Source organism: Heliangelus exortis, chromosome 14, assembly GCF_036169615.1.
Source record: "Heliangelus exortis chromosome 14, bHelExo1.hap1, whole genome shotgun sequence".
Lineage (NCBI taxonomy): Eukaryota > Metazoa > Chordata > Aves > Apodiformes > Trochilidae > Heliangelus > Heliangelus exortis.
The window spans coordinates 3,500,504-3,518,532 of NC_092435.1; the positions used below are offsets into that span (position 1 = coordinate 3,500,504).

Here is an 18,029-nt window from a genome sequence, read left to right on the forward strand (position 1 = left end):
TCCAGGGCTGTGGAGCACGGCCAAGGTGCAGGGATGCTCGTGTGAGGAATTGCTAAACCTCTTGCCAGGTTTTTTGTGGTCATTTCGGGCTGGTGCAGCAGAGCCCTTCCTCGGGCTGGGAGCACTGTGGCTGCCCCAGCAGCAACCTTCCTTGCCTGGCCCTATGTGCTAACACGTGCGTGCTCACTCTGTGACAGAGCGTGGCCCCATGTTCCATACATTGCATCCAGCCTTGTTTCAGACCACACTGCCTGATGCTCTGCTCTCTGCTGGCATTAGTTAAGGCTGAGGAAAGTGTCAGCTGCATTCGTATAGGCAGCTGAAATGGCACAGCTGATCCACAGAGGGAAATGTCTAAAGCCTGGATGATAGGGTCTTGGATGACCTGTCTGTATCACTTTTTAGCTGAGCAACAGGCATAGGAAGTTGTTGGATGCTGTCATGCCCATGTGTACACACATATTCTGGAACAGAATTCATACATTTCTGGAACAGGCTCCCCAGGGAGGTGGTTGAGTCTCCATCCCCGGATGTGGTGCTTGGGGACATGGTTTAATGGTGGGTTGTCAGGAATAGAGTAAAAGGGTTAGGATGAGGCTGGACTCAATCTTGAAGGTCTTTTCCAGCCTGAGCAATTCTATGATTTGTATAAACGTGTATGTGTGTGTGTATAAATATATATGTAGCACTATAGCATCTTACTACTGTTTGGACCCTGTAAGTGTTTTTCAAGACAATGCCTGCCCACAGCACATCCCTAATCGCCTGATCTTAGCAAGCCAATCTATGCAAGGATCTCAGGAAAGAACAGTTGGGGTTTTATGTAGCTGGCATAATTTACAGCTAAAATAGCACACCAGAAATATGTCCAATCCAATCTCCTTTGTAATCTTGTTTTCATTTAAGCCTCCAGGGTGGTGATGGGAGAAGTAAGGAAAGCAGGCTACAAATGGAGTTTATTACCCATAACAGGGAGATTTGTGTGATGCTCTGTATGAAATGCTCACAATTTGCAGAGGTTAAAGCTGGCTGTTGTGTTCCCCAGCTTGAAGGGGCACCTCCTGCTTGTACTGGGAGCCTTGGCTGCAAATTCTTTTGCAGATGGCTTTGTGATGCCCATGCCATGGAGCCATACCAATGCCACCTCCCACAACCAGACAGGAGGAGGATGGTGGTACACTGGTGACCATCATGTTTCTGTCCATCTGGCCTGATCACCGGGAAAAGAAATGAAATTATCTCACTGCTGCTGCCACCTTTGAGGGTTGCATTTCTGTTTAGTTTTCAAACCACACATTATCCCTGATCTCCTGCCAATAGCAGGGAGTGAACTGATAATGCAGCTGCTATTAATAAAGCAGTATTGTTACATATTCATATCAGACTTCTAATTCCACAGTATTTTATTTTTTTAAGAAGAAAAAAGGCAGTCCTTCACCAGAACAGTGGAGGAAGGAGTCAGGCAAGATGGTGTTGGAGATATATTCCACCAGTGTTAGCAAAACCTGCTTCCCTTCTTCTCTTGGAGATTCATGCACTCAGCTGTATCACAGCTTAGCAGTTTGGGCAGACCACAAACAAAAGGACAGAATTACCCTCTATTCCTCACCCTCCCACAAAGGGAAAATAAAGGGGAATAAAGACTGGAGACTCGAAGTTGGAAATTGAAAACAATTGGAGTCAGATTTACTAGCAGAGGGGAAAGGCAATAATGTAAGGGATAAAGTAACAAAAATACAAATATATACAAATATATATACACACCCTGATCTTGACAGCAGGGATGGGTGCCTGAGGGCCCCTTGCAGCAGGGACAACTCAGGAGGGGGCTCCAGGGCTCTTCCCAGCACCCGATAGATCTGGACTCTGAAGAGCAGGTGGGGAGCTGGGAGTAAAGGAGCGCAGGGGAACAGCAGCGCAGCCAGGAGAGAGAGAAAAAGAGAGGAGGGGCTGGGGTCTGCATGACCTTTGGAGAGGATGGGCAGGAAATGGGAGGGAACAGACCCTTCCATTTGTGTTCCACCCCTCTCAGAGTCCAAAAGCCCTCCTTCTTTAGCTCCTCAACACGCTGACAAGCTGGCCCTGGGGTCCTTGACCTTCCTGGCAGCGCTGAGCTAAAAGATGGGATCCCAAAGGCAGTTGTGGCACCCCTGGAGCACTGACACTGCAGGGAGCCAGGAGCAGTGTGAGTAGAAGGAGTGCTGGATTCAGATAGATGGGTTGACAGGAAAGGTTTGGTGCCCATCTCCATTTTATATAGAAAATTTCACAAATAATGTAAATTTAAAAAAGCAAACAATGGAAAATCTTCTGTAAATCTGGGATGTATATATGTTTGTACAGCCATTAGAGAGGGAAGTATACCACATAATCCTGGCCAAAGGATAAATATACTTATGCTGCCATTTCTGCAAGGAAGGATGCTTTTTGTTGTTGAACAGTATTTTTAAAAAGTACTGTCTCCAAAACTCTAGCAGCATTTTATGGTAAGCCATAAATTGGAAGAGATACCTAATCACTCATGCAATTATTACAGGGGTGTCGATGAATGACTTCCCCAAGACTTGCCTGTAAAGTAAAGCCTTCTCTCTCACTTCTTAATGATTGAATCTGATGTCTAGATTTGGCCAAATAAATGTTGTGAGATCAAGCCCATTTCCCATGAACACTGGTCTGGAAACTCACCCTTGCCCTCTGGCTGGGGACATTTGAAAGGTAGCCATGGCATTTCTGAGTCTTCTGGCAAGCCCCACGGTCCCTGAGCCTTTCCTGGCTCTCACCTCCATTGCATGTTAGAGCTGCTCCCATCTCATCTCATATCTCATCTCATCTTATCTCTGCCTCCTCTGGCTCCCAGCACATATGAGGAAAGCATGACTGTGCTGCCAGGTTGCCAGTGCTGGCAGCCCCAAGAAGCAGCCTGGCACTGAGCCTTTCCAACAGTGGCTTTCGGTCCCTGCAGCAGTCTCCAAGCAACTTGGAGGCTGCAAGTCTAAAAGGGCTCTTGGTAGAGTCATGTAATATTAACTGGAGTAATGAAAAGGAGCACTGCTAAAAGAATGTAGGAAGGGCAGCTGACGTGGTGGAGCTGATACCCTTCTGCCATCACTTGTATCATAAGCGTTTTAACAAATCTGGGGGATTGTTTCAGCTGCAATGCCTATAAAGCCTGACAGGACTGAAGGCATCTCTGGTTCCCAGCCTGCTCCTACAAATGCTGGGGGTGAGCTGGGTTCAGGGCACAGCTGCCCTGCTTGCTCTTCATCTGGGCACTGGAACAAGATGCAGAGGGTACAAAATATGTGGTCCCTGCCTTGAAGAACTTATGTATCAGGCCTCCATTTCAGCTTTTTGGAGCTGATCCGTTCCCTGGGGTGCCCAGCTGTGGCATAGCCTGCAGTGAGTGCTCTGCTCATCTTGGAGCAGTTGGGAGAAGACCCCTGGGTGGATCAGGTGTGTGCATTTCCCTGTGTGCATATCCAGCCTTGGTCTATGCCCTGCCATTTATTTCCTTTATGGAAGCTTACTGCTGCTTTACATTGTTTACATTGGGAGTTACATTGTTTTTGCAGTCCCCAAAGAATGATGCCATTAGTTCTCTTTCCCATTAGTGGGGTGCCTGGTTAATAACCCCTTGTGGCCCTCTCCTGGTCTTCCCTGCTGAAGTGCTGTAAGAAAGTGGCTAAGGACTCAGGAGCATCTCATCTCTGTCCCACAGATTTGTGGTACCACCTCTTGTTAAAGTGCTGCTACATAACCCAACCCCAGTGTGTGATGGGCTGGCAGGGAGCAATGCCTCCAGCTGATCTGCTCCTCCTCCCTCTGCCACAGGTGCTGGCTCCAGGGTTTGCAGATGCTCTGGATTAGAGGGGACTGTCTCTCTCCCCCTTTTTAGTTGCAATGGAGATAACTGGTTTTGTCATTGACCACAAGCATGGAAAGCTTGTGAGCTTCCTCCCCAGCACCCATGCAGCTCTCTGCCATCAGTCAGGTGTGGCTGGAAGCTTCTTTCCTCCTGCTGCTCAGAGGAACTGGCTAGCTGAGTGCCAAGAGGGTGCCAGAGCACCCAAGCATGTTCAGGAAGGAGAGAGGTCTGTGATAGCCACCTTCTCCTGGTGCTAGGAAAGCTGCCTGCTGCTCTCCAACCTCACTGCAACCCCTTCCCATGCTTACAGAGAGCATGGTATTGTCTCTACTTAGCAGGTAGGAGGACAGGCTGGTTTGTATGGATTTAGCACTGAGATATGGGGCCTGGAGCCCAGCTCCTCTTTCCTGAGGTCTTGCATGCGCTTCCCTCCCAGGACACCTCTGCCTGGCAGATGGCTTTCTGAAAGGGGAGAGTTGAGTTTCTTTGACTGACCTTCTCCCAGGGTGCCCTTTGGGTTAGTAGCTTTCCATCCTTCATTCTTCACTGCATAGGGCTGCTATGGAAAACATACCCCTCCTGTGGTGACTTGGCCACTGCTGCAGACATCACTGAATCCCAGAGCTGAAGCCGAACCCCTGACCTGTCTGCTCACAGCCCTTGCCCTGGGAATCCCCCAGCTTTCCCAGCTGGATGTTCATCCTAGCCTCAGGACAGAGCTTGTACCTCCTATCTTCCCCATGACAACAAGCTGCTGGCAGCCAGAGGTATTAAAGACAAACTGGCTCATCTGCTGAGAGCTTTTGAGTATTGTTGTGGTTTTTATTACCTTTTTCTAGGCTAGCTTAAGGATTTTAATCTGGACATTGAAGTAGGAAATGGAAGAAGCTGATCCCAGAGCACACTCAGGAGGTAATAGGGGCTGTTGCCTCCTCATCTGCATCTCTGGGAGGTGATTTTGATGTTCTTGGCCAAACTAGGAATGTCAGGGAGAGGTGTTCCTGGCTTGGTCTTGCAGGACTGCAGCTGCCCGTTGTGTTATCCATGGCCCAGCTGGTGTCCAAGCAGTGATGCTTGATTCCAGCTTCACAGCTTCCTGGAGCTGATTGCTGCTTTTAAGCATCCATCTGAGCAGGCAGAGGAAGGGACAGCAAGCTCCCAAGGCCAACCTTCACCTCTTTCTCCCACTTCTTGTGAGTCAGGACAGACAAAGTCATCTGATGTGTTCTCGTCAGTGGCTACGAATTGTCATTCACCAGAAGTGCCAAGGTGACAGCTGTGGAGACCACAGGCAGTAGTTTCATTTGTAGATGAGGAGCAGTGTAGATCCTCACTCTGCAATGCTTTCCAGATGCTCGTGAGGCTGTTGTGGATGGATATGGTGGTTTAGGGAAGCTGCTGCTGTCATGCTCGGCTGGGCTGCATCTCCTTCAAGGCTCAGCCACTGCCCAGCAGCAGGTTCTGTGTGCCACAAAATGGGTTTGTTTCAGTACCCCTCAGTGAAAGCAAAGCAGCAGTGCTGTTAGGTAGATCTGTTTACTTCACACTACAGCAGCTCAGGAGCACAGATGGGAGCAGATAGCATGTGGGAAGAGAAGGGATGAGAAGCAGGGCTACATCCCAGAGAACTCAGCCAAGTTCCTCCAGTGTTTGGTGGGGAAAGTGTCTTGCCTCATTCCAAGCTCTCTGTGCCACCATCAGCTTCCTCAGTGGGGATGTGTTTCTGGAGGGCTGTTGCAGTGTGGGTGAGAGATGGCCCAGGGCTGTCATACAGGGCCCCCTTCACTCCCCTTCAGCTCCAGGTTCCCAAGTTGCAGCCAACTGTTGGTCATTTGAGCCTGGTCTCATCTCCACCGTGGTCTGCACAGCCCATGAGCAGCAGCCCATGGATATCTTGCTGCAGAAGAGATGCAAGGGGACAGGTGACAAAAGTGCTGGTAGCCAGTGCTCTTTGGCTAGGGGTCTGCCCAGAGGGGTAGTGGAGGGGAAGCAGCAGTCCCACACACCAGGGTCTCTGGGTGCCATGGCACAGCAGGGGTGCAGCAGCCCCATGGCAGTGCAGGTTGCAGGGCACCCTGCTGTAACAAGTGTCAGCTATTGCTGGGTGACACTTTGGCAGCTCCTCCTGGGACAGCTGAAGCTGACAGACCTTCTACAGAACTGCCACTCTTTGACTTCCACGCTATGGCATTTTTTGTAAACAAAGCAGCACCGGTAACTCCAACAGTGTTTAAGGAGTGAGAAGAGCTGTGGTTTTATTCACACATCCCCAGGAAGGTGCTCAGCCCCACATGAATTGGTACAGGGCTGTATCCTCTAGACAGATGAAGTTGGCTGGGGAGAGAGCAGAGAGGAGGGGGGGTCTAACATCCCCCTGGTCTGAGGAGTTGATGCCAAGCACCTCCTTTAGAAGATTCAGGGCTATGGTAGGAGACAAGCATTGCCTTTCCCTGCCTCAGGTCTCGGCCCTGCCCAGCCCCAGTAAGGGGTTTTGTACTCATTTGGGAGAGCCATAGCTTCTGCAGGATACAGCTGCTGACTGGTATCAGCTCCTTGGGGCTGGTGTAGTGACTGATGCCTGCCAGGCCCAAAGAGCTGTTTTAGGAAGGAAGGGACTAGAGATGCTCATGTGGGGTTCACACAGAGATGGCACTTGAGACAGCTCTTGCCCAGCCCCACTCTGGAGCTGGATGTGGAGTTTCACACATCAAACACAGGAGGATATATTGCTGCCTTCCTTCCCCAGCCTGCTGAACGTGATTCAGGATGTGAGCAGCATCCTGTACAGAGCACTGACCCCCTGTCAGGCACAAGATGCCATCATGGACAAGCCTGGGGCAAAGGATGCTTGCAGTCCCATGCCTTCCATTTCTCTGCTCCACTGGATGCTCTTGATGTTCTCCAAGAGCAGTGAGACTCCCAGTTTGCAAACTCTTTCAGACAAGCTGGAAATACACAGCAAAGCAGAATTACCAGTGTGTCTGGAGAGTCAGGGAGCTGGAACAAGACAGACTCTGACAGCTGCTTTGAGGAGGTCTGCCAGAGACCAAGCAACATCTCAGCCACGTACAGCTCATTCTGCAGAGCATCAGCCCCCTTTTGGCATGCACAGCCTGTCTGCATATCAGAAGCTGCCTCGCTCTAACTGTCCTGTCCATGAAGTGCATTTGGGGTGGGCACCAGCCCAGCAGCTGTGGGCTGCTTCTTCATTGGATGGTGGCTGAGTGATGGGGACACGCAGGTCCTGCAGTGGGGCTGGGAAGCAGCAGTGTTTCCAGGCTGAATCACACCGAGGATTGTCTTGTTCCTTGTTAAGAGCCCAGATACCATATTTGCATGGCAGAAATAGGATCATCATCCATCTCTCTCTACCTGTCTGTCTGCTGGTCCATCAATCCCTCCCAGCTCCTTCACATACCAGCAGAGAAGCGTCTTCAGGGGGAAAAAAAAATCTGCCTGAAAGATTTTTGTTGTTCTGCAGGGCTGTAAGGTCAGGAAAGTAAAAGCTGGTGTTTGTTATGCAGAGCACAGAGCTAGCATGGCAGGCAGGCAGGTACCTACTCAGCTGCAGCTGTGAGGGCCAGCTTTGCACTGAGGTGGGGGTTTGCATCCATGGGAGAGGGTAAGTGGTGCTACCAGAGCCAGAATGGGATGGCAGGTGAGCAGAGGAGATGGAGACATACTGAGTTCATGGGTGGAACTCACTGTCCCTTATGCTGTCCTGCCAGGCAGTCAATGCTGCAGAGGGGGGTAGGGCACCCTGCTGCTCTGCACCTCCCTTGCCAAGTTGTCTTAGCTCAGCTGCTCCCTGCACAGGTTATTTTAGCTTTGATTCAGCTCCAGAATTGCCTTGGCTGAAATTCTGTCTCTAGTGTTTTCAATCTGGAGGAGCACCACTGAACGTGTCAAAAAGATGAATTAGAGATAAGAAAAAAAAAGAAAAAAAAGGAAAAAAAAAAGCGCAAGGGAACACAAGGGAGCAGTGCAGTTGGTGGGGAAAGCTGTGCTAGTTGTGGCCTCGTGATGCTGCTTCAAGCACACACCTCTTCCCCCTTTCCCAGAGGCAGCTGCTTGCCCTGCTGCCCAGCACCCTCCCCTGGCCCCTTCCATGCAGGGCTGAGACACCCTTCCAGGTATCTTCCTTCCCTGCACAAGCAGGGCTTGGGGTCCTGGGAGCACTTGGGAGCACAACCACTGAGAACTGCTCAACAGCTGGGGCCAAGACATTTAATCCAGTCCCATGGATGGTGAGCTAAAGCCTGCAGATCAGCCAGGAGAACCATAGCAGGACTGTGGAGCCAAGCAGAAAAGAGGCAGCCATTACTGGGCCATCAGATGCTGCCTCTATGAGTTGCCCATCTGAGCAGCTTCACAGTGGTCTGGAAGTACAGCATCTGTTTACCCTTGCTGGGGACATCTGACATGTTAATGTGGTCCAAGTGGTGGCTTCCAAGGTGACAAGATTCTTGCTGGGAACAGATGGGCAGGGCTGATGAAGCAGAGTAGCACATCATAGTGGATCCCATGCCAGCCAGCCCTGCCCACTCTTCTCTTGTCCCTGCCATCAATTGCTGTGTGCCCCGACAGCCCTGTGGGCTGCAGCTGAGATGGAGACCAGCATGTGAGACTGGAGCTGCCATATACTCCCCATAAAAGCACTTGGCCCATTCCCCAGTGTTTCCTGTCACTGCCACACGTGCTCAGGATCCCACATGCCTCACAACCCGTTCACCAACTGCAGCCTGGCAGATGGAGGAGCCTGGTTTTGCAGCAGGAGAGACAGGAATCCACAGGCTCTGTTTGTTCTCAGGGTGTTCACTGCAACAGAGTAAGGGGGCGGAGAGCTGGCATCTACCCCTGTAATGCTGTCTGTGCACAGTGTCCCTCTGTACCCACTTCCCATCCTGGGCCTTAGCCTTCTTCAGCTGCAGAAAGTGTTTCCCCCTGGTGCCATCCTGTATAAAGGTGTCTGGAAATGGTGTGAGTGTCCTGGGTAGATGAAGACCATTGCTTCTCCCAGGTCGTTAGCACTGGTTTATTCTGGTGGCTTTTCCCACTAGCAGAGATGGTCTTTCAGCACTAAAAGCAAAGGGAGAAAACCAGGCTTCAGGGAAGCAGTATCTCCTGCAGTCCTGGGGTATAGCCAAGCTGTAATTAAGAGTTAGGGAGACTGTTGCCTGCTGCTTCTGGTGGTGGTTTTCTCCAACCTCTTGCTCTCATCCCTGGTCAGCATGTGTCATGCCCCAAGCCCAGTGGGGAGAGCTGCTGTGAGAAGGACATTCAGAGCCACAGCCTTGTGAAGGCATCTTATACCTGTTGCTGAGCTCATTACTTCTCCAGGAGTGGATAAGCCCTGCTTAAGAGGACACTGGTCCTCTTTTATTTAATTTTCTGGTAATGCTTCTGCAGCATCAAAGCCTTACTAGGAGAGGAGCAGGTTAGGAGCCTGGTAAAGGAGTTTTATTGTCAGTGTCCAGCTCCTTATTGCCCTCTTTCCTTCAACACTAGACAGCAGACTGGTTGAGCTGATGCTAAGGGTATTTTCTTTTCTTTTCGTCCATTTAAGCTGCAAAGATTTCCCTGCTAACATTTTCCAACATTAACCTGTGTGAGATGCTGTTGTTCCTGGGTGGTCACTGGAGGGTCATGGCTCTGTGGGGAGCAGTGAGGGTGAGACCTACTCCCACATTGCACACAAAAAGGTACATCTGGGGATGTAGCAGCTTTAGTTGGGCAGCTGTAGTCTGGGACTTGGCACACACTTGGCTGTGACTTGGTGAGCAAATCCCCTGCCTCCATTTCCCCAGAGCAATTTCACCAACCTCAGCCACATCTCTGGGGCAGCCCAGTGCTTTGAGCCCCACAGGTCATCCTCATGTCCATGTGCTGTGGGAATCTTGTTGGATAGGGCTGGAGTTGCTGTGGGCAGATATAGGGAGTACAAAATGGGAGGATTTCCTCTGGGAAGCCATCAGCTCCGTGGCTCTGCTGCCTCTTGGCAGATGACTCCCTCTTTGCAAAAAGCAGGCGTTCTCCCCAGCCATGCCAGGTGTGCAGAGACAGTGTTACATTCAGCCCTTTTCAGACAATGGCTTTTGATAATGCTAGTTGGAGAAAATTGGTTGAATCATGTAATTTTGTTGTTGTTGTTCTTTAAAATGCCAATGGAAGTAGCAGAGAAACTAATGAGGCAGTGTGTAGACAGTTTCAGGGGAGATGGTCTCACATGCACTTCCCCACAGCTGTGCTCTCCTGGTGATGGAGCTGGCTCTGCATCCTGTACCTGCAGGTGCTACAGCCCTACTGGGACCACTGGTGGGTTCAGGACTCCCCCATACCCCAGAAGATGCCTGCACCCTTCTGCTTCTCTGCAGCTCCCTTCCCTAGGTCTCGCTGTTTTGTTTCTCCAACCATGTGCCACAGAATGAGGCAGGGGAAAGCCACAGGTACCAGACCAGCTGGGCACTGGGGACCTTGCAGTGGTGATATCCCAACACCACAGGGCACAGCTTATCCACAATCATCACTGCATCCCTGACACTGCATGGAGACACCTGGTGCTCAGAGCCCTCTTGCCTGCTATAGGAGAGAAGGCAGCAGGTACAGGGACAGGCCCTGTCCCCTTAAAGGTTGTGGGGACAAGTCACCTGGGCATCAGGGCTGGCACAGGGCTGTCTTTATTGGCAGTGATACTCTCAAGCCCAAAGCTTCACAGGTGCTGGTGTGGTGCTGCAGGAAGCTCCTGTCCTCTTCCAGCCCCTCGTACCATCTTCCTTCACTCTGTAGCAGGTGCCAACACTTGCAGAAATGTTGTTGGCTGGTGGCAGAAATGCAGACACATTGCATTAGATGGATGATATGTCAAATACCAGCAGAGGAAACAACTGATGCCAAAAGGCCACGAAAGATTTTTATTATTTTTTTTTAAGCAGGCTAAATACTCTGGTCAGGAACAAGTAATGAGAAGCACAGAAACAGGGGTATGTTCAACACTTTGTCTTTCTGGTCGCAGCCATGCACATTGGCATCTGTCTGTGCTTCACTCTGCCATGATCCATCCCAGTGGTGCTGGGAGACTCCCCAGTAGCAGGCTTGCAGCCCTGCTGAGCAGGCTGGAGCCATGGCTGGCATTGTGATGGGATGCCAAGGGCAGGTTTGCCATGACCTTGCCCTGGCTGGGTCTCTGATTTCTGGCTGTCAGTGCTTGGAGGAGTCCTGGGACTGGAGATTCAGTCATAGTGCCAGCAGCCACAGCTGAGCCTGCCTTAATCCCAGTTTTTAGAGGGGTTGAACTTGTTTCCACTTCTCTCTGGTACTGTAGAGCTCTGTTAGATGGCATGCCAGCCCTTGATTCTGACAGATCTTAAATCTCTACAGAGTGGGCAGAGAGACGGAACTCTGACTGTGCCAGGGCTGCTGTCTCCTCTGATCCTCCAAGCAGTGGCCAGGTAATGGCCACCAGATCCCTGCCATCCTGCACAGGTCTCCCATCTAATGAAGTGAGATGCTGAGCACAGATGGGATAATTTACCCTTGGTTGGGTCTCTTGCCAAATGTCCTTCTGCCTGAGCTGCTGACACTGTGGCAAGGACAGGCACTGAGCAGCACCGCTGTGCAATGCAGGACAGGGGCAGGGGAGCTCTGGATGTCCCGGCAAGCTGGCAGCGATGTAGGAGGCAGGTGGAGTGGCACTCCAGGTTGCAGAGGGCTTGGGGTGAGTGGGGAGGGCTGCCGTGATGAGGTGCATTATTACAGCCTGTCCCCCCTTTTCCCCCCACAGCGCAGCCATGTGATGCCGGAGGAGCTGGGTGGCAATGATATGGAATGTGGGCAGCTGCCTTCGGACACACTCCGACAGGTGACGGTCCAGCGCCACCCCTGCTACGGATTTGGCTTCGTGGCCGGCAGCGAGAGGCCGGTGGTGGTGCGCTCGGTGGCACCAGGTAGGGTGTGGGTGGTGGGGGGGGTCCCTGGACACAGCCACAGGGTGCCAGGAAGCACAGCAGCTTCCCACCTCCCCACTGGCGGGACCCATCCCTGGTCTCCGGTCCTCTCCGATCCCCTCCGGTGGCCCTGCAGGGTGCTCTCTGCAGCCACATCCATGGGCAAACACTTTTGGGGAGATTGGGACCCTCCTGCTTTCCGCAGCCTCAGGATGTTTGGCTGGCCCTGACCCTCTCTCCCGGCAGGCGGCCCCTCTGAGGATAAACTCCTGCCAGGAGACCAGATCTTGGCCATCAATGATGAGGACGTGAGTGAAGCCCCCAGAGAGAGATTCATCGAGCTTGTCAGGTGAGGACAGCATTTGTCCCTCATTGCATCCAGGGGGTGGTCTGATGCCAGGCTGCTGTGCCCCAGCTGGAGCCTTGGGGTGTCAGTGCACATCCCCAGGCTCTGCTGCCTCTGGTGTTCACTGCTCGTGTGAAAAAGCCTCAACCTGTGCAGGGGTAATGCCTTGGAACAAGGCATACCGGTTCCTGGCTAGTGAAGGGATGGGCAGCACTGGGAAAGCACCCACAGCCATATTACCAGGCACCCCAAGGAATCCATCCATCCATCCCTCAGTGAGGGTGGGATGTTGTCTCTCAGTAGCCAAATGCACGTGTTGATACCCACCACCATGAGGTCCCTTTCACTTTCATTTCTCCTTTCTGTCACAGGAAGGCCAAGGACTTCATCATCCTCACTGTCCTGCACACCCACCAGGTGAGACCAGCTGAGCCCCAGGGGAACCAGGACAAGGGTTAAGAGCCCTTTGGGACACCAAGTCAGGCTCCTAGAGGCCCCAGGGGACCACTCAGGCAGCTCAACTCAAGCGTTGGACTGGTGTCCTAGCACCCCAAGGTTGGGCATACAGCCACCTTCCTGTCCTCATCACTGCCACCTTGCAGAAGCAAGGGAGCAAAAATATCCCCAAACCAATATGGTTTCCACAGGACATGCCATTGCCATTCCCAGCAGGCTCATCCCAGTCCTGGGGAGCGGGAATGCCAGGCTGTGGGCTGAATAGTGGAGATGGTGGTGGCACTGGCACTGGTTGTTGTTGGTGGTGTACTGGGGGTCAGCACCCATGGTGCTGGAGCAGATTGAACATCATGCTGGCATCAGTCTGTTTTACTGAGCCCTTCCCAGTTTAAGGAGATCAGTGTGAGAATTCCCTCTGTGGTCCCCTCTTCTCTGGGAAGGAGATGCCACTGCCCAGCTCTGCTCTCTCAGGTGTGGGCTATGGACCAGACTCCAAAATAGCTTTTTTTCTCCTGGCCTGGATGACCACCATGGCACCTGATGCTGGCACCCTCAAACACACACAGCTCTGCAGCATGACTGCCCTCATGCTGGAGCATGTGGAGGCAGAGGGTCCTCGGTGCAACCACTGGAACATCCCACAGGACTGCCCAGGCTCCTGCCACCTCCCATCTCCAAGCCACCCAGCTGCAGACCCACATCCGAGGGGCTCCTCTCTCCCATCCAAACCAGTCCTGATGCTTCCCAAGAAGCCCTGGCTCACATCTCCTGGAGCTAAAGCTGCACAGAGGGTGCTGGGCACATGTGCCTGCTGGGGTGCAGCCTCCCCCGTCATGCTGAGAGTCCTGGTGTGACTTCAGAGGCTGCTGCTCATAGTTCTCTCCCTGCCTGCAGCACTGAATAACCACAGCAGAGGGTACTTCCTTTCCAGTCCCCATTTCATGGTTTGCTGCCTGTTCCACATCATTGTGTTGGCTTCAGAGAGGCTTTCTCTGGGCCCTGTGTCTGGCTTTCCCCATGCTATGGCTCTGAGGGCAGACAGGTGATTTACCCAGTGCTCTCTTTCCAGTCTCCCAAATCTGCTTTCATCAGTGCAGCCAAGAAGGCCAAGCTAAGGTCCAACCCGGTGAAAGTCCGATTCTCAGAGCAGGTGACAGTCGGCGAGACAGACCCAGTAAGTCCTGCCCTACCTTCTGTGATTTATCCCCTGGAGGCATCACCAGGATCGTGGGGCATGAGGTGGCAGGGGTCCACTGAGCTTCTCTCCCTTGATTTGGGTCCCATGGGTAAGGGCAGACCTCTGGCCCATAGGAGCCCTGCAGGGCAGATGCCTTTGGGCACACTCAAGGAATTGTGTCAGTTTTGGGGTGACATGCCATGGTCCTACCCTGTCCTTCCCCATGGATGGAGCCCCAGAAACTGTCCTTGGAAACCTGAATCCCCCTGGGCACTCGAGAGTGACATTTGGTCAGTGCCAATGCCTGCCACAAGGAAGGTCTGTAACTTCAAACCCAGTGCCAAAAGCTTTGCAGGAATCCCTGGGTGAGGGGCAGGGTAACCAGGGCACTGTTGCATGGCAGTGCTACACTGCAGCTATTTTGTTCCAGCCCAGTGCCATTGTCTCTTGCAGAAAGGTTTTATTAAGCAGCACACGCACACACAAAAAAAAATAATGTTAAGACAAACCCAGAAAAATTCCCTGTGAAGTGCTTCTAGGGAATTCTGTTTTTAAGCAAAATCAGCTAAGTAGTTATCTGATGGAAACACTTCTTACGAAATAAAATAAGCCTTTACCCAGCTTCTTGCAAAGGGTATGGTGCAAAGTTGTGGTGGGCTAGGCTTGGGTTACAGGTGAGGAAAAGGAGGTTGGCTCTGAGCCACCCTGGCTATTGGCTCCACTCTGGGACACCAGCTGTGGAGTGGGACAGGTTGGTAGGCATGGGGCATGGCTCTGAGATGTGCTGGACAGAGTGGGATGCACCATGGCCACTGTGAACTGGGGAGCAGAGTCTATCAGGCAGCTCTGAACTGTTCCAGCTCTGCACTTCTCCATGGCTCATCAGCCACTGGATATTCAAGGGAAATGTGCCTCTTTGCACCTAAGTGTAGAGAAGCTGTGGATGCCATTATTGATCCATCACTGACACTCACTATTTCTCCCCACCCTCCCTCTCTCTGTCTGTGCCCCTTGCCTCCCCTGTTGCTGGCCCGCATGCCAGGACATGTTGAAGAAAGAAGCTCTCCTCCTCATTCCCAACGTGCTGAAGGTTTACCTGGAGAATGGGCAGATCAAATCCTTCACATTCGATGGCCGAACCACCGTGAAGGTGGGTCCTTCCACTCCCTCCACACCAACACGATGCTTCTCTCTTCCTGTCTGCCCAATCTATTTTTTCTTGTCTCCTATTTCCTTATACAAACAGCAGCAGCACTTGGCTGGCTGCAAATCACCACTGCATGATAGAGCACCCCTCCACCTTCCCTGGCAACACACTTTGCACTTGCCAGGAATGGGGTTTTGCTGTCTTTTTGCCATAACTTTTCTCCTTGCTGTGAGCCTGCCCTCCAGCTAGGATGAATGCTTCTGTAAGTCCCTCTGCCAGCCTGCAGCTCCCTGCAGCCCTCTCCTGTAACACTGTAGTGCTACCTGAGGTGCTGGCAGTCTCACTGCTTGTCACCTTCTGCTGTAAGGTCACCTCCTGCTGTGAGGTCACTTCACCAAGCAATAACTGTGTAAAATGCCACAACCCCTTTCAGCAGTGCGGGGCCTCATCCTGCACTGGGATGTCTCCAGGTTCCAGGGAGGAGGGGGATCTCAGTGTGGGGCCAACTCCAGTCCTGGGAGGGAGCCAGTGCCTTGCACTCAAACCTGTCCATGTCATTTTCAGGATGTGATGGTGACATTGCAGGACCGCCTGTCCTTGAGGCACATCGAGCACTTTGCCCTGGTCCTGGAGTGTTCCAGGCCACAGCAGAGCCAGAGGTTCCTGCTGCTCCAGGACAAGCAGCCACTGGCCCACGTAAGCCTCTGGGTGTGGGAGGGGATCGAGTCAGGCATGGCCAGGTTTGTGCCATGGTGTAGCCCTTCCTTGCCACTGGCATGGTCCTGTGGGCTCAGGGATGCAAAGAAGGGTGGCCAAAGGAGATGGTCAGGGCATCCCACCTTGATGGCATCATGGAGACGCTCTGTGCTCCAGGTTGGGCAGATGCAGACAACATTCATGAACATCTTTAGACTGCCCATAAGAGCCAGGAAGCTAGCACTGCACAGGACCAGAGATAAAATGGGAATCATAGAGGAAGCATTAGCTTCCTCCCTGCAACACCAAAGCTGTAATACCTAGGAAGGCTGGGCTGTTCCCAGGATGAAAGGATCAGGTGATGCATAGAGCAGAGAAATTAAATCCCACTCCCAGAGAAAAGGATACGGGGGCTCCTGCCCTGCCAAAATACATGGCTCCTGGGCTCATCTCTCCCCTCTGTTCCTGTCACAGGTTGTACAGAGGACACACTACCAAGGCATGAAATGCCTCTTCCGTGTGAGCTTCTTCCCCAAAGACCCTGTGGAGCTGCTGCACCAAGACCCTGCAGCATTCGAGTACCTGTACATCCAGGTAGGGGACTCACCCCTAGGAACTGGGAGCTGGTGGTGCTCATGGTCCACACGTCTGCTCAGGCTGGGACCTGTGGAGGCATCCCTGGGGTGGCTGGTGCCCTGTCCCCGTGGCTGTCTGAGGACACCTCTTCTCCCTCCCGCAGAGCCGCAATGATGTGATCAGAGAGCGCCTGGGCACAGACTCCAAGCCAGAGATGCTGCTGGGCCTGGCTGCCCTCCACATCTACATCACCGTCTCAGCCACCCGCCCCAGCCAGAAGGTCTCCCTCAAGAATGTGGAGTGAGTCCTCTTCCCTCTCCACATGCCACTGCAGAGCCCTCCTCTGTGGCCCCCTCCCCGTGCTCCTGCTCACAGCCCCTGCATGGCTGGGGTGCTCACCACGTTTTGGGGTACTGAGTTTGAGAGGCCCTGGGAGCCCCCCTGCAGCTGGCCAGTGGCTCATGGGCTTGGCAGCAGTGACACACAGCACCTGATTCCATGTAAGATCCCTGCATGCTGACATCCAGCCATCCACTGCAGCCTTTCCAGGGCTGGCAAGGATATTTGATGTGAAGTCAGGGTTATTTCTATGGGAACCCAGGCTGATTTTCCACCTGGTATCCAAGGCAAGGAGGAGGCACTGTGGCTCCATAATCTCAGCCTGTCACCAAGCTGTGTAGCCCTGGCTCAGTCCTCCTGAGGCTTCTGGTGGTTGTAAATGCATAGAGAGTCCATCTGGCCTTGCCCCATATGTGCAGGGAGGAAGAGGGGAGATGGCATCCTGGGAGGCTTCCAAAAGAGGTTTGGGGATTTTCCCTGTATCCCTTAAACTTACATGAAGGTGAAAGCGAGCTGGCCTTGGCTTCAGAGCCTGCATTCCCAGTCCAGTCTTGGTATTGTGACACCAGCCAGGGGTCCCATTCCCTTGGGGACCCAGGCTGCAGTATGTCACCAAGGAAGCACTGGTGTGGCTTCAGCTTCCACCGATGGCAAGAGGATGCTCTCAGGCAGCAAACCTGTTTTCTGCCCCTCTGATACATCAGGGGGGTCTTAGGCTTGGCAGCTCAAGCAAACTTCCCTCCCTGCAGGAAGGAGTGGGGCCTGGAGCCCTTCCTGCCCCCCTCGGTCCTGCAGCTGATCAAAGAGAAGAGCCTTCGGAAATCCCTCTCGCAGCAGCTCAAAGCCCACCAGAACCAGCCTGGTGGCACCAAGGTGAGTCCAACTCACATCATCAGGGATGGTGGGGTGGCAGTGTGCCCTCCACTCCAGCCATCCTGTTGTCCCTGGCTGCTCAGGGGCTCCTGTAGTTGCTGCTTAAGTCCCCTTGGATAGGAGATAAACCTCGGGGTGACAGCCAGACTTCCACTCTCTGTCCTAAATCCACTTCCAAGAACTGATGTGGAGTTTGGGGACCAGCAGGGTGAGATCAGCCAAGAGCAGGATCTTAGCTTGGTTGAAGCAGCACACATCAGTCAAGCTCATGTTTATTGTTATCTTTTGGGCTTGGAAAGCTCTGGAGGAAGCTGCTTATATTTATATATCCCCCAGGAGGGTTATACATCTCAGGGGGTTATACATCCCCCAGGGGGGTTATATGTCAAGTGTCTGGGCTCCTCCCTGGCTCTGCCTCTGGTCTGCGTTACCTCCCAGCATCTGACCAGGATAGTAGGGGAGCAGAGATCCCCCCCACCCTATGTTAAGCCCCCAGGCTCGCTGCCAGCACAGCCCATGCCCTGAGATGCCCACAGACACACTGCATACCTTTGCTTGGGAGCTCCTAACTTTCTGCCAGCCTTTTGCATTTTTTTCCCTCTTGTGCTGGT

The 18,029-nt window shown here is 52.7% G+C and overlaps 2 protein-coding genes across 2 annotated transcripts in view; both read left to right on the forward strand.

Annotated features, from left to right (window-relative positions):
- Window positions 1-18,029, forward strand: part of FRMPD3 (FERM and PDZ domain containing 3) — a 49,629-nt gene that overhangs the window by 6,960 nt on the left and 24,640 nt on the right. The window contains exons 2-10 of the mRNA XM_071757500.1: window positions 11,646-11,808; window positions 12,055-12,157; window positions 12,526-12,571; window positions 13,680-13,784; window positions 14,830-14,937; window positions 15,499-15,630; window positions 16,105-16,224; window positions 16,370-16,506; window positions 17,295-17,418. Of these exons, the coding sequence (XP_071613601.1) occupies window positions 11,658-11,808; window positions 12,055-12,157; window positions 12,526-12,571; window positions 13,680-13,784; window positions 14,830-14,937; window positions 15,499-15,630; window positions 16,105-16,224; window positions 16,370-16,506; window positions 17,295-17,418 (1,026 nt within the window). The 5' untranslated portion in view covers window positions 11,646-11,657. The remainder of the gene's footprint in view (window positions 1-11,645; window positions 11,809-12,054; window positions 12,158-12,525; window positions 12,572-13,679; window positions 13,785-14,829; window positions 14,938-15,498; window positions 15,631-16,104; window positions 16,225-16,369; window positions 16,507-17,294; window positions 17,419-18,029) is intronic.
- Window positions 1-18,029, forward strand: part of LOC139802384 (thymosin beta-15A homolog) — a 70,756-nt gene that overhangs the window by 6,577 nt on the left and 46,150 nt on the right. The window lies entirely within an intron of this gene.